A 21,397-nucleotide genomic window follows, 5' to 3' on the forward strand; every position below is an offset into this window, starting at 1 on the left:
TGCTTTTAACGCCATTAAGATCTCTACTCTTCTTATCCCTCATCTTAGCAATTTTGAATAGTTCTTTTTCTCTAACTATTGTCTATAGTTTTCTATATAACTCTTCATGGATCCTACTTTTTGAGTCTGTAATAGCTTTTTTGGTTTTCTTTTTTACTGTCTTTTACTTCTGATAACTCACATCATCCCTATTGTTCCATAAACTTTTAAAACACTCTTGTTTAGCTTTAATTGCCTTTTTCACATCCTTGTTCCACGACCTAGATTCCTTTCTTAATAGTGCCTTACCCCTAGATTCCCTAATTGTCTCTTTAGCAACCATTTGAATTCTGGTTGTAATATTTTCTCACATTACTTTTACATCCTTATCAAGCTTCCAATCAACTTCAATAGAACTTGTTACTATTTAAAAAAAAAAAAAACTACCTGAATGTAATTTTTAAAGTTTCATTTGATAAATATTTAATTTTTTCTTATAAAAATATAAATAAAAAAAATTAGAAAAAAAAAAGTAAAAACATATATGAATATACCAAGTAAAACCTCAGGAATAGACCAATTCTCTATATTAAGATTTACCATGTAAAAATAAATTATTATCGGATAAGTGACAAACCTGAAAATAATCAATGGACGGTGTTGATTTCCTTAGCTGTTTTAAGATAAATCACTAACCGATCAGAATTCACCACTATTTCTAGCTAAAAAGAAATTTAAAATGCATTTTAGCAAATTATATGTCTATTTTATGAAATATGCTTCAAGAGATAGCTAGTTAAATAGAAGGTCATTGAATCTTGACCATCCATTGTTGATTTTTACATTTAATCATATCCGTCCAAACATAGGAAACTCAATTAATGCTTATATTTATAAGAAAAAAAATCCTCTTATATGGTATATGTATATCCACTACCACCATTTCGGATTTTCTTCAAATTCATTTTTTTTTATTAGTAATATATGAAAATATTGTAGAATATTTAGCTTTCATAATTATATAATTAAGTTTGATTTAGGTGTTTGTTTTAGTATTATCTTAAAACATAGCTTTTGAATGCAAAAGCAATACTAAAAATGTTATAGTTTGAGTTAAAAGTACTTTTTCCTGTTAAAAGTGAGCCAATGGTAAAAGTTAATTATGAAGTGTTTGCGATTCCAAATTTATGATTTGGAGACAAAATGACTAAATATCCGGTTCATTGTTTTTTTTTTTCTTTTATAGAAATAACCTATTTTTCTTTTTCAACATCATGTTCTCTATCGACATTTTAGTTTTTCACAGCAATGCTAAAAAATCTTAAATTTTAATTTTTCATAGTAATTTTTTACAGCATTTTTCAAACGCATTTCTTGCTAAATTGAGTTTTTTCCAACCAAAACAACAATGTTAAATTAGATCTTAATCTTAACATTAATAATGTCAATAAAGTATTAGCTTAGTGGTAAGGAGGAAACCCTTATATCTTAAGGTTATAAGTTTAAATTTCACTATGTGTGACTTTGGTTGTTTAGTTATATTACAATTTTTAGTTGATTATTTGGAGATTATAATTTGATTATATAAATGTAATATTTTATTATGAATGTAACTTTAAAACTAATTAACATTAATAATAGACATAAAAGATTATTCTTAATTGTACATTTTTTAATTGACAAATGTTATTCTTAATTGGATTTTTAATCACTAGGGACCATATTTATTATTTGTGTATTATAAAACACATCCAAATAGGCGATAGTTTTTATATTAATAAAAATTTAAATTAATCTAAAACCAAAATTTATGAATCACATCATGACTTTATTTGGACAATTTGACTTTAATTTAATTTTTTAAATTAATTAAAAAACACTATTTTCACTTATTGAAAGATAGACTATGGTTTATTATGTGAGAATTATATCCTAAAAGGTAAGTAAAGTTTTTAAATTTTATTATCAAAGTTAAAAGTTTATTGTATATTTATTAAAAATATTTAAAATAATTATATAAAAATTTAATGGATATTTAATCTGAATTTTAATTTTTTTAGTTTAAGCAATCTTTTTTAAGTTGAATATTCAATTCAAATTTCAAAACTAATAATTTATTTTCACCTTAAATTACAAACTCTTTCATAGAAAAATAATGGATATCCTTTAATTCCTTTTTTATAAATATATCTTACCCTATACTTGAAATTGGCCAAAAGTAGATTTTCATGTTGAAAATAATAATTTTTCAATGTAAACAATGGTTGCAGATGAATCAGCCACTAATTGCTTTCATTTTAAATAGAACTTTTTACTATTTTTTAAAAAATAACCTATCCAAATGTAATATTTAAAGTTTCATTTGATAAATATTTTATTTTTTATTATAAAAATATAAATAAAAAATTAGAAATAAAAAAAGTAAAAACATATACAGATATACCAAGTAGAACCTCAGGAATAGACCAATTCTTTATATTAGAATTTACCATGTAGAAATGAATTATAATCAGATCAATGATTTACTAGAAAATAATCAGTGGATGGTGTTGAGTTTCCAAGCTATTTTTTGGTAAATCACTAACTGTATAGAGTTCACCACTATTTTTTTTTTTTTGTGTTTTGTGCTGAAAATAAATTTAAACTGCATTTTAGCAAAATATATGTTTATTTTGTGAATTATGTATCAAGAGATAACTATTTAAATAGAAGGTTATTGAATCTTGATTGTCTATTGATGATTTTTACATTTAATTATATCTGTCCAAACTTAGGAAACTTAATTAATGCTTACACTTATAATGAAAGAAAAATCCCCTTATATGGAACATGCATATCCACCACCGCCACCTCAGATTTCTTCAGATTCACTCCCTTTGTATTAGTAATATATGGAAATATTGTATAAGAACAACTGGCTTTCGTAATTATACAATTAAGCTTGATTTAGATATCATTTTAGTATTGCATTTGAGTTTTAAAACATAGCTTTGGAATGCAAAACTAATGCTAAACACATTATAGTTTGAGTTAAAAGTACTTTTTGATCATTAAAAGTGAGCCAATTATAAAAACTAATTAAGAAGTGTTTGTGGTTTGAAATTTATAATTTGAAGACAAAATGACTAAATACCCACTTCATTATTTATTTTTAACAAAAATAACCTAATTTTCTTTTTCAACATCATGTTTTTTTTAGACATTTTAAGTTTTCACAACAATGCTAAAAAATTTAAACTATAATTTTTCATAGTAATTTTTTACAGCACTTTCAAATGTACTTTTTCCCTTTTTTTTAAATTGAGTTTTTCCTAACCACAACACAAATGTTAAATTAAGTGTTAATTTTGACATTAATAATGCCAATGAGATATTGATTTAGTAGCAATGAGGAAACCCTAAAATCATGAGATTATAAGTTCAAATTTCACTATGTGTGATTTTGGTTATTTAATTATGTTATAATTTGTTAGTTGATTATTAAGTTATTGTAATTTGATTATATAAATGTCATACTTAATGAATGTAACTTAAAAAGAAAAAAAAAACTTAACATTCACAATAGATATAAAATATTGTTCTTAATTTTGCATTATCCTTAATTGAAAATTGTTGTTCTTAATTGGATTTTCAATCGCTAGGGAGTCGTGTTTACTATTCATGTATTGTAATACACATCCAAATAAGCAATAGTTCTTATATTAATAAAAAATTTAAATTAATCTAAAACCAAATTTTATGAATCACATTATGACTTTACTTGGACAATTTGACTTTAATTTAAATATTTTTAATTTTTTAAGTTAATTAAAAAACATTATTTTTCACTTATTGAAAGATAAACTATGGTTTATTAGATGAAAATTATATCCTAAATTATAAGTAAAGTTTTTAAATTTTATTATCAAAGTTAAAATATTATTGTTTATTAATTAAAAATATTAAAAATAATTAATATAAAAATAAAAATAGATGATAATATTTTAATTGGATTCGTATAGTCTAGAATGATAATAGTTGAAACATATAAAAATCCTTGCAATATTACACAATTGAGTTATTTTCTATTCTTTATTTGGAAAATATACAATATTGACACATAATTGTAAATAAAGAAATTAATAAAATTACATCCTTGAAATAAAATCAATACTAATAAAATATTTAAACTTTTATATTTAATTTAGATGATAGTTTAGAAAAGAGTTTAATTTCAAACCAACGTTTCTAAATGAGTATTAAAACATTTTGTTAAAGATGATTCTAAATATCTTTAATTTTTTTACACCCAATTTTTAAAATAAATTTTTAGGTGAAATTACTTCTTTAATATTCTCATTTAATGTATTTTTGGTAAATTATATAATTTATAATCTATATATTTCTAGTAAGTTTTACATAACTTATTGAATTTTTATATCTGATAAATTAAAAAATATTATATTTAAGTTTTGAAAAAAAATTTATTGAGATAAAATATTTAATAAAAAGTTTTAAATTCTGAATATATAAATCCAAAAATTTAAAAATAAAAAAATAAAAAAAAATTAAATAAATCTATTTACAAATTTTGAAAAAAAAATTTTTTTTTTGTTGATTTGGGCTCTTTGGAAGTGTTGTTGAACGGTCAAAAATATTCAAAATTTTGAAAAAGCAAGCACGTTGATGCAGCAGAGAGCTGCAGGCCAAAGCCCGTTAACCAATTCCATTTTTTAAAAAATAGTCCCTCTTTCTGAAAAATTTTTAAATTTTGAAAAAACCCTTAACCTCTCCTTTAGGGCGCGCCACTGTATCCGTACTTTCCTTTTTATTTTATATATTCTTTCGCCATTTTCGTCTTCTCTCTCTGTCTCTCTTCAAAGTAGATATTTTCACTGAAACCTAAAGATCTCAGATCTGTTTCTTTGTCTTCCTCTTTCAAATTGTAACTGTAAGCTACATTCTTTCTTCCCATTTATCTCTTTATTCACTTTTCATGTCTGAAATGTTCAAATTTGTTTATGAAGTTGATTTTTTTTGGTCCAAATTCGTGAATGTTATCTCGTTTACTTGAGTTTTATTTTGGGTTATGTTGAAACGTTCATATCTAATCCGGGTTCTTCGAATTTTATGCTTTTTGAGTGTATTTGTAAGCAATGCTAATGCTTTTTTATGTTTATGGGTTTAACTCACATGAAAAGTTTCATTCATTTGTGAAGTTGATTTTTTTTGGGTCCAAATTCGTGAATGTTATATCGTTTACTTGAATTTTGATTTGGGTTTATCTTGAAATGTTCATATCTAATCTGGGTTCTTCGAATTTTACGCTTTTTGAGTGTATTTGTATGCAATGCTAATGCTTTTTATGTTTCTGGGTTTAACTCACGTGAAAAGTTTCATTCATTTCTGCATGGTTGACTTTGAGTTTCTTTTCTTTAAGATTTTGTTTAGTTATTACCAAAGCCCATGAAGCTAAGTAAAATGATTCCATCGACAAAGTATTAGAAAGAAAACAAGGTTTTGGGTTCCCATTTGTTTCGTGAGCATTTGTTAATCTTGTAATGAAACACTTTATTTGGTGGCTGTAACATAAATATTTACATCAACAAGCCACTATAGTAGTAATAGGGAATTATTGACGGTTACCTGTTTGATCATTATTCTCAGGGAATGGACTCTCTTCCTGATGCCATTGTTCAGTACATTTTGTCACACTTGAACAATGCTCGGGATGTTGCAGTTTGTAATTGCGTATCCAAGAGGTGGAAGGAGTCGTTGCCTTACCTTAGAAGTCTCTACTTTCCTCGCAATTCCTTCGATAGCCACTCTGGCAGTGATAGCCCGGACACTATTGTCTGGAAAGTGCTTTCGACAATTGCTTGTTTAGAGGAGCTTGTTGTTTACAGTCCATTCACCAGTGCAGGCCTTTCTTCGTGGCTATTGCTGGTGCGTTCATCACTCAAGCATCTTGAGCTCAGAATGGATAATATTACTGATTATCAGGAATGTCTTGATAGCCCTTCCAAATTGGACTGCATTAATGCAGCGAAGAATTTGGAGTCTTTGAAGCTTTGGGGTGTTCTAATGGCTAATCCACCCAAGTGGGATGTTTTTAAAAACCTTCAAAGCCTGGAAATCGTTGGAGCAAGATTGGAGGATCCTGCATTGTCTGCTGCGCTTAGTGCATGCCCTAATTTGACTAACTTAGTATTGCTTGGTTGTGAAGGGGTTAGATCAGTTTCAATTGAGTTGCCGTACTTAGAGCAGTGTAAGCTGGACTTTTATGGCTTGGGAAATTGTTCCCTTTATCTCACTTGTCCGAAAATTGAACTCCTTGAGGTGCAAGGTTGTAGTTGGATTCGAGTTCGTGAGACTACATGCTTGAGGAACCTTTCAATTGCCAACAATGCGGGTAATTATTCCACTTATAATTCTAGTATGCTGTCCTGTTTTTGTGTAGGATTTCTTTTTTGCAGAGAAAGAAAGAGAACAATTTGAACTGAAATTTTAGTTATCATTTTGCTTTCTGATGCTTTTAGGTAGAGTATACATGGTAGACTTTGGGAAGCTTTCAGCACTTGAATTCTTGTCCATGAGGGGGGTGCAATGGTGTTGGGATGCAATAAGCAAAATGCTAGAATGGTCTAGTGAGGTGAAACATCTCTACATGAAGGTTGAATTCACGGGAGATTTGGAGTCCCTTTTACCCTTTCCAGAAGTTGACTTTGTTGAATTTTTTAATAGCCATTCCAAGCTGCAAAAGTTTGATATTCATGGAGCCATGTTTGCTGCTCTCTGCCAGAAAAACAGCCTGAAAAATGCAAGTTGATAACACGACAGTATTATTGTTGATTCTCTGGCCTCATTTGACTTTCAATATTGCACGTGTTGCTAACAAAGAAAATTTGTATTTGCAGGTAGAACCAGGATTTTCGATTCCATGCCTAGAGGAAGTTGTGGTCCAAGTGAGATCACCACTAAACGCTGAACAGAAAATTAGCACTCTGGAGTCCCTTCTGAAGTATGGGAAAAACTTGAAGACAATGGTAATAAGGATTCTTCAAATGAAAAGCAGCCATAGCAGCACAGATGATTTCTTTGATGAGATATGCAGGCTTAGGTTTATGAACCGCAAAATAGTTCGAATAGAATAAAGTTGACTACTTGCACTTTCTAATTTTTTTTTTCCAGATTTGAAATGAACAGTTTTAACTGCTAATTTAATTGCTTCAAGAAGGTTCTAATGGAGAAACTTTAAAAATTTCAGCTCCATTTCTAATGTTGTGTATTTTGATGCATTAAGTTATCTTAGGCATATGAAGTTTTTCCTTTTGACATTCAGTGTGAATGCACTTCGTTTTTCCATCAAGGAACATGCAGATGAAATCCCTATACAACTTGATGCTCACATGGAGCATCAAATCAGACTACGAACCACATGCCATCGTTATGCAAATCAGATGAAACCAATTCATTGATATAAGGTTGGGTGTAAAATGTTGTGTTTGCATTCCTTTCAGTCAAAGATGTAAACAATACTCTTTTAATGGTATCAAAATTTTCCTTCTGCCACATACACGAAAAGAGAAATAACAAGAAAAGTTTTAGAATTTCCTCATCTACCGGTCAACATTTAGATAAGCTTCTTCTTTTGGAAGAATCTCTTCAAGTACCACACTTGCAGACCCGAAACAGTGATGCAGATACCCAAAGACATGATACTAAACCGCGTGACTCTGCCATTTGTAGTCTCACTCACACTCCTCATTTCTGCTTCTCTGTTATACAATAAGGAGGATGTTAGCTTGCTTCAAAGAAAAGCTCGAACTTTGAATGCACCCTAACAGAAACACTAATAATTACCTGCTTTTCAGATAGAGTAAATTCTCATGAATGGCCTCCACTGCTCCTTCAAGTTTCCTCAGCTCAAGCTCAACACCCTATACGTAAACAATCATGATGAAACACGCAAATTCATACAAAAAAGAAGCACACAGAGACAGGAATACGAGAGAGAGCTGGATCTCAATGCAAATACACTATAATCATAAGGAGGTCGAATTTATTTCCCTTCTCAAACCAATTTGTTTAAGTAGAAGCTGTTATACCAACACAACTTATCAAATGAATAGGAAGGTCATTCAAAAATTTCAACTCAACAAAATAAAATTCCAAGCTTTGAATGTGCATAAAATCATTTGCTCAACCTCACTGTGCAAATTCCAGAAAGTAACCATGGAATCAACAATTACTATATGAATTCCTTTTGAGAAAAAGTTGATTGGTATACTTTGTAGCGTAGGAAAAGCAGAAACTTGGCAATAAAAGAGTTCTCCTGTGAACATGATACTAGGACAAATAAAGATCCACAAGCATGATCACCTCAAAAATCATTTAGAACCCATATTTAGCATGAAGTCGGATCATGACCACCCACGGTTTCCTTTCTAAATCTGGACATGATTAAAGGCAAAACAAGGAAATTAAAAAAAAAAATGCTCACCTCAATTTTTTCTTTTCTCGCAACTGATTCCCAGTCTTTAGCTGCAATCCCAGTTTTCCAATCAATGTTGACACTAACTTCTCCACCTCCATGACCATGGCTCTCCAACCAGAAACATGCTAAGTAATTGCCGGACTCCTGAGTTGTGAATGCAAATTGACCATGTGTTACATTCTCCCTGTGATGAAGATTGTTCCCATAGGGGGACGTCACCTACATGACACAAAAACTGTGAGCTGCAACTATATCTAGCAATTCTTGTATTTGTGTAGTGTAAAATATTAAAATTCGTGTATTCACAGCGTGTTTACACAAAAATTACAAATCACAATTTGTATGACAAGAACACACGAAATACATTTTTTTTTATTTTGTTAAATATTAATATAGTATTGCTAAAATTTTAAGTCCTGTCATTTTTATGTCCTATTTTCCTATTGTGTTGGTCTCATATCATAGTGTCGTGTTGTAGACTGCCATGCTCGAGGATGTAAAAGTTTGCCCTAAATACATTGAAAATCAGCTATTTCAAGCAATACAAGTAACACATCTAACTGATTCCAAAAAAAAAAAAAAAAGAACATAAAAGTCAAACCTTGTGCCATTTAGTTTTAGCTGTGTTGATTATTTAGTCATCAACATTGAGAAAAAATGAACCCTGTTCAAATCTTAGAGTAATCCTGTTCTAACAGATCGAAAGATGAAAACTTGGAAGAAGAAGAAGAAGAAGAAGAAGAGGGGCAAAAGCGGAATTGTACCTTGACGGAAATGGTAGGGACGTGAGTCACGTGACCATGATCTTCGGAAATGACGACATAGTCAACCAAAACGACGACGTTATTCTGGATTTCATCGGAGACGCACTTAGTGCCGGTGGGGGGAAGATTCAACCATACGGCGTCACCCACCGGCGCATTGCTCAAAGCCCATAGTAATATCACGAACAAGGATGGGAATATCACCGCCCTGCGCACGTCAGCATTCCACGTCATCTCTCTGCAAATGAATTTCTTCTTCTTTTTTAAACAAAGGAAAAATTTTTTAAGAAGTGAGTTTTGTTTTGGCGACAAATGCTTTGGATCTGTTTCAAGCACCAACGACGCAACTGCCACCTCCGTTTCAGTTCGCTTCTTGCCTCCTTTATTGTTTTCATTTTTCTTTTTAACAAAAATCAACATTAAATGTTGAAAAGTTATTTTTCTAAACAATTCTTATTTATTGAAAATATTTATATTTTGTCAAATTCGTGCTTTTCCTCAAAATATATTGGAAAATTTTAAATGTCTTAAATCAATTAGTTTATCTGTGAAGCTCAAAATATTTTGAGATTGCTCACGGATTGCTTATATTTTATAAAATTTAAAAATTTTGGAAAAAATAATGTCTAGTTGCATGACATGCATTTATCATTTTATTGGAATTCTAAATTAATAATATTAATTTACTAAACATGTTAATTCATAAGAATTAAGAATGAAAACGAATTAAATATTAATAAATGAATGTATATTTATGTTTTATGAAAAGTTTGAGCTCAATTTACGTTTGTTAAGAAATTATTTTATTTGTTTAAATTTAATTCATTTAAATAATAAAATATTCGTATTTGATTCATGTTCAATTAAATTAAATGAATATATTTATAAATAATAAATAAATTTAAAAATAAAAATAAAAATTTATTATTATTATAAACGAATAATAAATAAATAAATTTTAAACGAATTTGTTCATAAATATAAACGAAACATATAAATTTTTGTTCATTTAATAAATAAATGTAAAATTATTGTTTAAAATTATTTATTAAACTTAATAAAATCAAATATATTTAGATAATTCATCAAAAATAGTATTCAATTACAACTCTGTTAGTGCAACATATCAACGCTCTCATTGTAAGAATTGTTGGTGTGTGGTTATTACAAAATATTGTTTACTTATAAAAGGTGAGATCATTTTTCCTTTAACAAAATTAATGATAGATTGAACTTCACCTAACCTAAGCAATTATAATTTTGTACAATGGAAGCCTATGTAAGTAATGTAGTAGTAATTTATTTTATATCGTATTATCTTCAAAAATAAACCTTTTAAGTTGGAAATTTTGGAGTGAGATTATAGACCAGACCACCGCCCAAGCCCAATACCGAAAGCTCAGTGGCCGGCACTGGCATCGTTAAATCTGGGCCTAGCTAGAGACTCAGACAGACACTTAACTTACTAAACTTATGGGTGAGTTTGGTAAAAAACCAGACCAAATCTGTTCTGCCCGATGGTAGATCTGGTTGGCTACCTCTGTCTTGGACCCAGTTTGATTTTGGTGTTAGATTTAGAAGCGAAACATAAAACCAAGAATTAAAAGAAAAAAAAAAAAAACAGAGAAGTAAAACCTTGGTAAGAACACTGTGTAATATCTAAAGGGCAATGGATTTTTTTAAACGTGATAATTAGTATATTTATATTATATAAAATATTAATAATTCATGTATTTATCTCATAATTTACAAAAAAAAGTTATGTATTATAGTTTATTTTGATAAAAAATAAAATATATATTTAATTTTATTAAATTTATATAAATTTTTTATTAAAATTTTAATTTATATAAAATTTTTTATTTTTATACATATTATTTTAATATTGTATCACCTTATTTTATTTTAAATTACCACGTATGTATTTTTTTTTTTCAAACAACGGTCATCCAATTAAAGTCCACATCTAACATTTACTTTTATCTGATATATATCTAAATTCCTATGTGCTCGTGAGCTGTCAGAGCTTTTTCCAAAATCATTATTGGGAGCATTGAAAAGCTTTTTCCTCCATGGAATTCAAAAGGGACCACAAATTTGATGCTTGACAATGTCAATGGGTATGGCCCTACCTTTCACTATGTTAAGAATCCTATCCTTGATTGAGATAAGGAAAGCCACCCACACCCCATCTTCTTGACACCAAAAAGGAATTTTGTTCTTCTTTAAAATTAAAGGCTAAATGGATTTATCCCAAAAGATTAATTGAATTAAAAAGTCAATTCCAACGGTCCATTGGTTCACTCTTTAGGCATCAAAAAGCAAGAAAATTGATGATCAGCATTGTAATAATAAATGAATGAGATAATTAAAGAGATAATTCAGTATCCAAATTTATTAATTTAATTGGTAAGAAAATAAACTTATTTCATTAGTAAAATTTAAATTTGATTATTATTATTAACAATTTTTTTAATAAGTGATCTATAAATATAAATATAATATAAATTCTCATTGGAATCTACAACATACTAAACCACCGTAAGAAATGCGTTTTTAACAGTATTTAGCTGACATACAAGACCAAAAGTAGCCATGCTTTATATGATTCTCCACCCACTAGCTTTTTTTTGTTGTTCTTTCTTTTCATTGTGACATTATTCACTAGCTAGATCTGTGCTTGAATTCACAGCAACATCAAAAGATGGAAGCCCTCCTCTCGCAATTTATCTTCCTCTCTGATCAAGCTTTACAGGACAAGAACTTTGATCCATCGACGATCGAAGACCTAATGAAGCTGTTTGAGATTGAATCTTACAAGGCATGGGCAGCTATGGAACTTGAACAAGAAAAAGAAGTGAAAGAAGCTGAGAAAACCATGAAGGAAGCTGAGGATTATCTTGACTCTGTCATGGAAAGTGCAATGGATGAGTTTAGGCGGTTTGAGGAGGAGATGGAACGCATGTCAAAGGCTGAACTGAACGGTCTGGAAGAGACAGCTGAGAAGGCTAGAAAAATGGGAAACTTGATGGAAAAGGCTACAACTATTGCCTCCAAAAAGTACATTGAGGCTGCAGTGAATTCTGCTACTGCTTCCATGAAATCTGCTTGGAAAGGACTTTCCTCTAAAAAGGTTCATCCTTCATGAAAGCAAAATTTTCTTTTGTAATTTACATATATAATTGAAAAAGCCCTTCTGGGTTTTCTTTCGTGTGACGTTTCTTTTATAAAGTAGCAAAGGTAAACCATGTTCCTTGAATAAGTAAAATTGGTAAGATCAAGCAGGCAATTTTCCTTCATCTTTTGTTTGTTTGTTTTTGACTTGAATGACTTCGTGAGCTAGCCTAATATCACAGATTCTTTCAATGACTTAAGCAGAAAAAAGGGTTGGCCTGATTCCTACACAAAATCTTCAGTTTCCATGGAGTGCGATCTGATTTCTCCATTCCCATGTGCATAACACTATACATAGTTTCTTCAGTTGGCAGATTAGATCTGTTGAATTGAGTTAATTTCTGTGCTTATGAATGCTTATTTGCAGTAGTTTTTGGTTTCTTTGCTTTTTCACAAACTGTGAACTGAGAATCCAAGAGTTGAATATGAGCTGAGATTTTACGGATAAATAAAAAATTTCAGTAACAAAGGCTTGAAATCAAAATGATCCTACTCTCGCCATATAAAGTCGAAATAAAGTAAAGATGAACTCATCTAATTGATAAATTAAGCCATGGATTCCACAAAAAAGGCAGAAACAGTAATCCTCCATCTCTATCATAACTTAATGCTCATTAATAGCAAATTCTGTTGAAGTCCAATCCCGTCTGATAAAGAGTTGATTGAAAACAAATTTGAGGAGATCAAATAAGTTGGGGAAACTTTCCGTTGTTCCAACTCTTTCATGCTTATTTTACAGCTTAGATCACAGTTTCGGGACAGACGAACTAGTTAAACGTCATCAGTCGAACGAATTATAGATGTTGAAATTTGAATTTCAAACTTATTGGATCTCATAAGATGGCTGGAAAAATCAACTCAGCTAAACAACTCAGTTTCAACTCTTTCTATGGTTTAATTTTGCTTATTTAAGGGCACAATTGAAAGATACTATAAACTAGTTTGCAGGGACTATTAACAACTTGACAGACTTCTGATTGGTATCCATTTTTCTTGATATTTGTTCGAGTTTCATAAATCTTACTTGCATCAGACTTGAAGTCTTCAAATAACTTCAGGATTCTCTCTGAAGTTTCTGTTATATGCGCATAAACTACATATTTTCTTTGCTTGAAGAGAAGAATTGGAAAAGATGCTTGAAGAGAACCGAAAGAAGGTGGAAGAAGCTGAGAGAAGGGAAGCAGCAGAACAGCAGCTGAGAGAGTTGGAACGTTATAGGGAATTACAGGAACTTCAAAGACAAAAGGAAGAAGCCATGTAGAGGAAGAAGCAACAGGAGGAGCACTTGTAATCTGAGGATTCCATATTTGTCGGTGCAGTTTTGAAGTTGAAATATGCTCCCCTTGCTGGGTTCGAACTTTTAGGCTGTAGCAAGGTTGGGGATTGGGTCGCAATAAGCAAATGTGACACTGCTAGCTTGACTTAATGAGTCCAAGCCCAAACCCATCGAAGCTTTGCTTCAATGGCCTCACTAGCCCATGCACACCCCACAGACAGACCAACTATGCTTGCCTTGTGTATGGCATCTGTAAATAAGCAAGACTTCCATGGCCTAATTGAGCTTAATTTCCACAAAGCCAAGATTGCATTATGTGGGAAGAAACTTTGAAGTCGAGTATGATCTCAAGTACAAAGACTTGTTTTAGAACAGGTCAAAGCACCCTTTTTACTGGGGATGCCTTCTGACCTGAAAAGTGAACCAGAATTCGAGATTACTTGGGAAAGGGGCAGCAAGTGCAGGGCTTAGATTCTATAAGTAGAGTTTGAACATTTTAAAGCTATATATAGATATTGAGGATTCGCATGCTGAACAGTTGGAGTGAATTGAAGTATTATTGTCTTCTTGTTACATAATAAAAGTAATAAACAGCCAAACCTTTTATTGCTGTGTCTTTTACTATTAGATTCATTGAAACTACAACTACAACTATAATGTAAAGGACATGGAGTAGGCAGATGGTGGCCCAATTGACTGGCGTCAATGGCGGTTTAAGGGCCTAAACTATAATATAAAAAATTAACACGTTGTGAAGGGTTGGTGGGAAAGAACATATTGCAGTAGTAATATTAAACAATTTTAGATTCAAATTTCATTTCAGAATAGAATGAAAATTGATAGATTGGAATTTGGAATAGAAATTTTTAGGGTGCACATGAACATAAACGAATATATATATATATATATATACATATGTGATTTATTAATTTAATTTTAAAAGTATTTGAATTTGATTTGTGTTCAATAAAAAATTATTCTATTTATTTGAGTTCAATTCATTTAAATGATAAGATATTCACGTTTAGTTTGTATTTGATTAAATTAAATCAAACGAATTTATTTATTAACATTAAATGAATATATTAAATAATATATATAAATAAATATATTTATAAATAATAAATAAACCATAATTGAATAAATTCAAAGAAATAAATTTTATATGAATATAAATGAATCTTAAAATAACATTAAAATAAATGATAAAAATATAATTTTATTAATATTATTATAAATAAATAAATTTTAAATAAAAATTTCTTCATATTTGATTCATTTAATAAACGAATCATTTAATAAATAAATATAAAGAAATAAAAATAAAATATTTATAAATAATTTGTCGAAAATTATGCTAACGGACAATTGTAAAATTTTTCCCTCTCTCCGAGTCAACTCAGCGATTCAAACGCACAAACCCAAGGGTCCACTCTTCTGACCAGCTGGTCACACTGTCAAATCTGACTGACACACACATCTTTTTTTTTCCCTCTCACATCTATCATCATTAACGCATAATTGCCCCCACGGATTAAGGGATGGGCCCCACACTGAAAAAACAATGAGAAAAATAATTAAAAAAAGAAAAAAAACAGTGACTGTACGTGGGTGGCATTTAATACATGCACGTGGAGGGCTGGAACGGGTTAGGTTTTCCCACCCCCCCCCGAGCGTACGATGTGGGCACATCACAGCCGTCCATCTCTTCGATTGCACACTTCCCCACTTCCAGCACAAACGACAAAGCTCTTTTCTTTTTTACTTGTGTTTTCTTGGACTCGGGGCTTTCATCTTATTAATTTCTTCCCATTCCCTTTTCACGCGCTCTTCTCTTCTCAACTCTATTTTTATAATAACGTATTTTTTTATTAATAATATAATTAGGGTATAAAGATATATTTTTTATGTTGATATAATATGTAATTTATCTGCCAAAAAGAAAAAAGAAAATCAACATTGCTGATCACGCGCCAAGGAGAGAAGGCGAGGAGGGAGAGAATGGAAATGGTTTGAAGCGTCGACGTCGGCGATTAAATTCGAATCCTCGTTACTCGGGCTAAGGCTATTTCTTTCCCTCTACCACTTTCTTTCCCTCACGCCGACACCCGCCCCATTACTCGCAAACGGGCAAATCTTACTCCCATTGTTAAAACTTTAACATCCTTTCCCAAATTCTAATCTTCACTTAAAAAAATAGAAATTCACTAAAAATAAGGTTTCAAAATTTCAATTTGGAATTCAAATTTTCTTTTGTAAAAAAAAAAAAAAATACTTGAAAGTAAAAGATAAAATAAGAAAAAATTGTAGCTCAAAAATAAAATAAAAATTATAAATGCTAAAAATTAAACCTAACTTCATATTTAAAAAAATATTAAGAGCACTTGAAAAAATAACTGTTTAACAATACTTAAAATTTTTTGTAATTTAAAATCAATTATCTATTAAGATGGTTTTATCTTTTCATAAGCCATTTTTTTATGACTAATATTAAATAACTTATAAAAATAGATATTCGATTTTAAATGATAAAAATGACGTGATGTGATTTTATAAAATTTTAAATGTTGGGACCTAATCGATTATTCTTAATATTTCTCTCGTATTTATTGAATATTATTTTTTAAATAAATCAAACATTATTATTTGGTCTTTTGATGTTAATAATAAGGTGATTTATTAAAAAAATATTTAATTTTTAATATTAAAAATTAATTTATGATTAGTTTAAGTAAAAAAAAATTATCTATTCCCAAGACAACTTTGAGAAGCCAACCGTACACACAGGAAATGAATGTGGAGACAGAGCAGTCATTAATTCATGACACTAATAAAAGTACTTGTTTGGGTGTTGCTCTTTTGAAACTGCAATAATAAGGTAATGATGAAGAATGAAAATAAAAAGAGCATCGGGTTTCTCTTTCAAAACCTATCCTATACGACTAAGCGATTGTAGCATTAGGGTTTTGAGTTCTATGTTCAAACTTCGATTTTGTAACTTTTTTTTTTATTTAAATATTTCTTTCTTTATAATATATATATATATTTTAAATTCAAAAATAAGATATAAATATGCTTTGTGTTAATAGAATTTATAATCGTAATTTTTTATATAAAATATATTATAAATATATAAATATTAATAAATTTTTATAATATAAATACGTAAATTATCAAATCTAATAATTTATATAATTTCACATAACTTGTTATATGTATTCAGATTTAATGATTATTCACATATTAATTATTAAATTTTAACTGTTCTTTTTCGAAAACATAATATTTTTAACTACTTATTCAATAAAGAATCCAAAGATTTGTTTTTAACAAAAATAAAGAAAGGAGAAAAGAATGTCACATTCACATTTCTTCTTTTATATGCTTGCAGCTTCATTGAAACCCTAACTATAGTTCCTACATTAATCTGCCAGACATTAAAATTATTCTAGAAATTTTTACAAATTATATAACAAATATAATATAAAAAGGATGTAAAAGAACTCGACAATCTGGCTATTCATCTTGCTAACTATTACTTTATATGAGAATAAAACAGAATGTGAGATTATTTATAGAAAAAAATTATTAATAAAAGTTTTTAATTTTATCAATGAAATTAAAAGATTATCATGTATTCTTTTTGAAATTTAAAACTCACCCATAATATATTAAAATCGAACTATCCATTTATATATATATATATATATATATACCCATAAGTCATAGTATAAACAAAATTATGTACTTAATTATAAGGAAAAAGATTTATTATGAAAGTATTAATTCAAGATTATTATGTAATAATTAGGACGCCATAAATAAATAGAGAGATTCAATATATCTTTTTGCATGATCATGATCAATACAAGAAAGTAACATAGCCCTCAAAGTGATTAGGTCTTTTTTTTTTTTTTTTGCTCTTTTTTATTGGTGGCACTCAACGAATAGTTACTATAACTCGTAAAAGTGAAAATTAGACCATAGTTTATTTCATTAAAATCCTAAAAACTTTTTTATCAAAGGTTTGCTGAGTTAAAAACCGATACAATCGTTAAATTATATTAGCTCAATAAAATATACATAACCTCTACTTAAATAATTACATTAAATTATTTATATTTTTATATTTATCTCGTATTAAAAATAAATTTATCAATAAATTTTATTAAATTATTAAAATCATCAATTAATAATAATTCATTTATGAAAAATTCTAATATATTAGTCTATTACATTGTTAGTAGTACAAAGAAAGAATTGCTTTGTTTAGTAATTAATTTTGGAATGGAATTAATGGGCAGCATGCAATTGATCGGTGGAATAATATTGACTGGCGGTAGTAGGTAATGGTAGAAGATGAGGTGGTAAAAAACAAGAAAAAACACGTTTCTTTTTCACTTTTAAGCATTGTACGATGATGCTTACGGTTTAAGTTCAACTTTTCCAGAAAACGTTTTCAGAGAATAGCATAATTACAGAATTTTTCTTTCTTTTCTATGATTATTCTCAACACATAAGGCAAAAAGTTCCAATAAAGCGCGTCACTTTGGAGTTTTTAATTATGCAGTGTTTGGGTGTAAGTAATTTCATAATTATTATTCCCTTTGTTGATGAATTTTTTTGTCGTTGCTTTTGACATTTGACAAGTGACCATATGTAAATTATGGGTTAGTCAGTTTATAATATTGGATAGCCAAATTGGGTTTTCTTAGGACAAGATAAAAATTAATTATGTATTTATAAAAAAAAATTACATATGATAAAACTTGAATGTCATATTTATTAGGTGTTATGTCTTAAATGATTATATAAATTAATTAAGTTAAATTTAGAGGATTTAGGTTTATTACTTTTTGAATAACTTGGATGTTATTATGTTTGGGGTTAGAGTAATCATCCTTCCAAACGAGCCTTAAAAGTTCAAAATTTTCAGTGAAAATTAATTCTTTAAATGAATACTATTTCAAACCCTTTTATGTATCTAATTAGCAAGCATCCTTTTATATCGATTGTAGGAAAAAAGAAAATAGCATACTATAAAACCATTAAAACTCAGGCTGGATATCATTACAAATTTGAACATTTTTGTAATGAAGAATGAATTTAGAGGCATCATGTGATGTTCTTACATTGGAAAGAACATTAATGCTATGTTATAAGAATCTCAATGCTCCAAACAGCCTGTGACAGACAGTAGAACATTAAATTATTGATTATTTTGTCTGTTTCTTTTTGTAATAACATCAACGTCCTAAACTAAATGTTTGGGTCTTATACTGCTTGATCTTCTTACTGATCCAACACCAACAAACTCCATCAAATCGTATATTACATAGTCACAGCCTCGTAGGAGTTTGATCAAGTATTTGTATTTGACCACACCCTCGAATTGTTCCCGACTCTCAAATTCCAAAGAAAAATGTTTAAATAATTAATGAAACATCAATGTGTTTCTGATCCTCGAGAAGAGCGTGCAGATACGCGCTATATGAAAAGTGTGAGCTTATTTTGAAGTGTTTGAGAGATGTCATCAAAAGGGGATGTTAACCTTTTCTCTCTATAAATCCAAGTAGGCTAGGGTTTTTTCAAGGTGAATAAAAATATGGGCTTGAGTTTTTCCGTCAGGATTTTCTCTCTCTCTTCCTTTTTCTCTTTTTTTCTCAAATTTTCTATCTTGGAGTGTTGATTGTTGAAGAAAGCTTTCCCGGGTTTTATCTGTTTTAAGCAAGAAAGTTGATGGAAAGGGGTTGTATTTGAGAGGAATGTTGGCTGGATTGATCAAAGTGAATTGTATCGGACCAGGCATTGTTCCCCTCAAACATTTTTGTTTTACGGCTCTTGTTCTGAGGAGAAAAGGAGAAACGGTTGATGGGAATGTTGTTTGGCTCGAGGTTATCTAGGTTGATCTTTGTATTTCCATGAAATTTTCTCGGATTTACTTTTCCCGGAAGGTTTCTGGGTACAAATATAGCCCTACATGATCTCGGACCAGGCTTCATTCCCGTCAACCAAACACTTCCTCTGATCTGTTTCTGTCCAAGTCATGAGATGTTTTGTTCAGGCAATGTTTATGGAAAAATGGTAATTAATTTCTCTGTCTCTGTCTCTCTCTCGAGTCTTTTAGAGTTTCTCTTCTTCTCTGAGCTTCAAGTTTTTGCATGGAATCCTTTTGACCCACTTGTCAAAAATGCTAACAAACAAAGATCAGAAGATGCCATTGACTTATTTTTTCTTCCTCTTTTTGTGTTGACCATGTTTGTTTTCCATTTTTCATGATGGATTCTCTCTCCAAGTCCCAGATACAACAACACACACAAATCCATGGTCTTAACACTTATTTGTATATAATAATTTCTCTTTCCCAATTAGACTAAAAAAAACTCCATTTTACAAGGGATCAAAAAATTTTTTAGTAGGAGACAAGCTAAAAGGGGTACTTTAAAAACGTCAGTCTGAGGTTTTAAGGCATCTAGAAATTTTGAACATCATTGATCTATACCCTCGTTGCCTATAGCACACATCTGTCCAAAACTTCACCCTCACAGTCACATGTATGTGTCTATGCATGCATGTTTATTTGTATGTATGCTATTTTTATTATACATACATCCATATATATATATATATATGTTATATGTGCATGACATATATCACATAATTTGCTTTTTGTATCAAGGCTGAATCTGGTGAAATTGCTGTTAACTCATGAAAGCGATGAGGCTTTAACTCCAATGTGAAATGTATGTGATATTGGGTCTGGGTTTTTATATATATTGGATGATAAAATAATGTTAATTATTGAGGTGCATTCTGTTTTTCTTTATCTGATATTCTAATAACCGTTCAATTTTTTTAAAAAAATTTTTGCCCTTTTTTCCACCATTGAATGTACCTGTTGGTATGGTTTTGAACTGAGCAGGAAAATGTAACTGATGCATTTAATTAATTTCATTTGTATAGGAATGCATACTCAAGTCAAGATACTGAAAGCTGATATATAAAAAGAAAAAGCTGGTAGAGAACTGAATCATCTGCATATTTTGGAATATATATAAGCATAGAAGTCAATATATATAGCTTGGTGCTTTATTCTCTCTATTTCATTTGATCTTCCTTACATTTTAGTGATTAAGAAAAACTTGAAATGGCAACACGCATTTATTTCAACTACTATTAAATTCATTGGGAGGAATCAATGTTAGATCAAATATAATCAGTGTGTTGTCAAATGCTGATTAATAAAGTGAAGATCGAAGCTCTTAGTACACTGCCTCGCCCTCCTTTTTTTTTTTTTTTTGAAGTTGAAATATTAAGCTAGAATACCGTACAAGCTACAAGCTTGTTTGATTCCGACTGTGCTTCTTGTTAACAGATGGAATCCAAGAGGGAGAAGAAAGAGACAGTCCATGAAGTTTCATTCCCTTTTTCTTTTTCTTTAATTTTCATTGAATTACTGTTGTTTATTTTAATTCAAGGGTTAAAGAGATCTTTGATTTAACTTCACTGGCAAGATCAAGCATTTCAGGCATTCTAAAGAAAAGAAGCCTGGGACTCGGCTCCGATGATTCTCTCACCCTCGCTAGGCAGTGGTCGACCGGGAGGGATACACGACGAGTGAAACGGAGCTCTTGCAACCGCCTTGGGGCCTGTCTAGTGCCGGCCTCAAAAGATTGGCTAGAAAGAGAAGAAAAGAAGAGAATAATTGTTCTCAATTTTAAAATTTCC

The 21,397-nt window shown here is 29.8% G+C and overlaps 3 protein-coding genes across 4 annotated transcripts; 2 read left to right on the forward strand and 1 right to left on the reverse strand.

Annotated features, from left to right (window-relative positions):
• The first annotated feature begins 4,775 nt into the window (after window positions 1-4,775).
• On the forward strand, window positions 4,776-7,230 carry LOC111298767 (F-box/RNI-like superfamily protein). 2 transcript variants are annotated; one of them, XM_022893493.2, is made up of 4 exons: window positions 4,776-4,909; window positions 5,626-6,370; window positions 6,498-6,778; window positions 6,876-7,230. In XM_022893493.2, exons 2-4 carry the CDS (start codon window positions 5,629-5,631, stop codon window positions 7,110-7,112), a joined length of 1,260 nt encoding a protein of 419 aa, XP_022749228.1. In that variant the 5' UTR covers window positions 4,776-4,909; window positions 5,626-5,628; the 3' UTR covers window positions 7,113-7,230. The 2 variants fall into 2 exon arrangements, with proteins under 2 accessions (XP_022749228.1, XP_089601760.1); XM_089745634.1 differs by having other exon boundaries at window positions 4,783-4,909; window positions 6,498-6,782; window positions 6,880-7,230.
• A 213-nt stretch (window positions 7,231-7,443) lies between these two features.
• Window positions 7,444-9,621, reverse strand: LOC111298766 (transmembrane emp24 domain-containing protein p24delta3-like). Its single transcript, XM_022893491.2, has 4 exons — window positions 9,220-9,621; window positions 8,462-8,674; window positions 7,822-7,898; window positions 7,444-7,736 (listed from the first exon to the last, which is right to left on the reverse strand). The coding sequence occupies exons 1-4, from the start codon at window positions 9,451-9,453 to the stop codon at window positions 7,592-7,594; spliced, it is 669 nt and encodes a 222-aa protein (XP_022749226.1). The 5' UTR covers window positions 9,454-9,621; the 3' UTR covers window positions 7,444-7,591.
• A 2,154-nt stretch (window positions 9,622-11,775) lies between these two features.
• LOC111298768 (uncharacterized) lies at window positions 11,776-12,518 on the forward strand. The gene has a single exon (XM_089745635.1). It carries the CDS (start codon window positions 11,924-11,926, stop codon window positions 12,365-12,367), a length of 444 nt encoding a protein of 147 aa, XP_089601761.1. The 5' UTR covers window positions 11,776-11,923; the 3' UTR covers window positions 12,368-12,518.
• The last annotated feature ends 8,879 nt before the right edge of the window (window positions 12,519-21,397 follow it).

Source organism: Durio zibethinus, chromosome 16 (assembly GCF_047325235.1).
Source record: "Durio zibethinus cultivar Kanyao isolate XHJ-2024 chromosome 16, ASM4732523v1, whole genome shotgun sequence".
Taxonomy (NCBI): Eukaryota; Viridiplantae; Streptophyta; class Magnoliopsida; order Malvales; family Malvaceae; genus Durio; species Durio zibethinus.